The sequence below is a fragment of the Chinchilla lanigera genome, unplaced genomic scaffold (genome assembly GCF_000276665.1).
Source record: "Chinchilla lanigera isolate Chin_1 unplaced genomic scaffold, ChiLan1.0 scaffold00141, whole genome shotgun sequence".
NCBI classification, from domain to species: domain Eukaryota; kingdom Metazoa; phylum Chordata; class Mammalia; order Rodentia; family Chinchillidae; genus Chinchilla; species Chinchilla lanigera.
Genome location: NW_004955542.1, coordinates 2,373,672 through 2,375,710, shown reverse-complemented (window position 1 = coordinate 2,375,710; position 2,039 = coordinate 2,373,672). Strand labels below are relative to the sequence as shown.

Sequence of the window (2,039 nt, the reverse complement as noted above, 5' to 3'; positions counted from 1 at the left end):
ACATTCCCGTTCCTCTGTTCCTCTCTTGTGGACCCTTCCCCCTTACCCCAGCAACTTAGACCCCTTGCTGAAATTAACTGCATCTGGTTGTAGCCCAGTGGCAGAGGTCTGCAACTGAATAGCAAGGAAGCCAGAGTGAACTCCCAGCTCTGAAACATCTCCGGTGGCTGGGCCCTGCTTGGGAGCTTTCATAAAGGGGAAGCTGGGGAAGATGCTCTTGAAGCAGAGGCCCAAGAGGAGACCCCGACATCGGTCCTACATTCCCACATCTCACTGCTGCCTAGGCAACGTCAACCAGAGGGAGAACAAGGTGCTCTGGGGCCCTGGAGCAGGAGGGGATGAGCTAACCATGGCAGTGATTGCTGCCGGCTGCCCATCCCATCACCCTCTGTCCCTGGCTGTTTAGACCTCCTGGGCCCAGGTGACCTCAGGTTCAAGCTGCCTGGGGCTGTGGCACCAAGAGAGAGCTCCAGGTCAAGAAAAGTGACAGGCTGACACAAGCAGACTGCGTGTCATGTGCATGGACCCCATACCAAGTCTTTGAAAGACACTTCTGAGCCAAAGGGCTAGCAGGTAGGCATTAGTGCTGTTATTCCCCAGAAGCTGGTGAGCAAGAGAATACAGGGACGGGCCACTTCCCTATCATTGTGTTATCCTGGCGCAAACCGCATGCCAACGGAGTCATTCTCCAGGGCACACACAGTTCCAAGGAGAGGAGGCCAGGCCTCAAGGCCTGCCCAGCAGTTGGCAGGGCTCCATCACCACCTGATGATAAACCGTGAGAGAATTTAAAAGACATTCAGTAGCATCACAGGGAGGGGAACATGTGCTCAGTTTAGCATTCACTCTTTGAACACATTAGTGACATCACACCAGCAATACCTCGAAGGTAATTAACCTCAAAGTCCTTTATTTAATTCAATCGAAACATCCTGTTGCAACCAAGTACACAAACGCAAGTGTGCTACAAGCAAGCCTGTACAGAGCTGCTCTGAGCGCTGCCTTGAGGTGCACCGACTCTCCTGGTCTCCTGCCTGAAGTGGCAAATTTAAGCTTCTGTTGAGGCCAGGGCTGTCAGGACCTCAGTGTCCCTGCCCAGGACAGTAGTGCGCAGTCCCCAGGGGAGAACCAGCACCACCCCTGTCACCTCTGCCGAACAGCCAGAGTGCCTCGGAAGGCTGGGACAGGTGAGTGACAGCCAGCCTTCCTAGCTCTAAGCAATTCCTCCTGCCGGCAGCTCTTCCCCTCCATCCACCCCACAGCTGCAGGATCCATCGAAGTGCCTCCCTCAGGAAACAGGGCTAGGGGGTCTCCCTGGGTTGGGCATCAGGGGCTGTCCTCAAGCCATCCACCGGAAGAGGACAGACCTGGGGTTCAGAGAGGAGGGAGCCGAGCTTGGGAAGGCCCGGCCCAACCCACAGATCCCCGCTGGCGTTGGTCACCAGGGCCTCCAGACACTCTGGGATATCTGGGCCACCGTCAGGCTGCTCAAGGACGCGGGCACCATGCCCCACCCTTCAGCAGGTGCCCGACTCAGCTCCGCCTCAGGGACCACTTCTAGGTCAGAGCAGAGGTCGTCCCCGGGGGAAGAGGGGCTTGGCAGTGGGGAGCCTGGAGCTCCGGTTGGCCCGGCCAGGGCATCCCCCAGCAGATCGCGGAAGCTGCTGCCCTCACGCAGCGGCATGGACTCCAGCAGGTGGTTCAGGAGCTCAGCAGCGACTGTGGCGTCGATGGCCTGGCACGTGGATACGAAGGTGTGCACCTCGTGCATGCACTGGATGTACCCGGCAGCGAAGCGCTCGCTTGCTTCTGCCTGTAGCTGCTCACGCTCTGCGCCACGGACCGGAGGGAGACAGCGCGGTAAGCGGTGAGCAGCGACTTCGAGGCCTGCCCGGCCCGGGGGGTGGGGAGCCCCCTGCGCCCCTCCGCCACTCACCGCGCGTCCGGCCCCTCAGCGCGCCCTGCACGCGCCGCACCGTCAGCTCCAGCACCTCAGCGTTCTCCAGTTTGGCCTGCACCTGCGGGGGCCGGGCGGTGAG

General features: G+C 59.9%; 1 protein-coding gene across 1 annotated transcript in view; it reads right to left on the bottom strand.

Annotated features, from left to right (window-relative positions):
• Window positions 1-883: 883 nt before the first annotated feature.
• Window positions 884-2,039, bottom strand: part of Hes6 (hes family bHLH transcription factor 6) — a gene marked incomplete in the record, with an annotated part of 1,587 nt that continues 431 nt past the window's right edge. Inside the window, 2 exon segments of the mRNA XM_005411246.2 lie at window positions 884-1,830; window positions 1,937-2,018. Of these exon segments, the coding sequence (XP_005411303.2) occupies window positions 1,439-1,830; window positions 1,937-2,018 (474 nt within the window).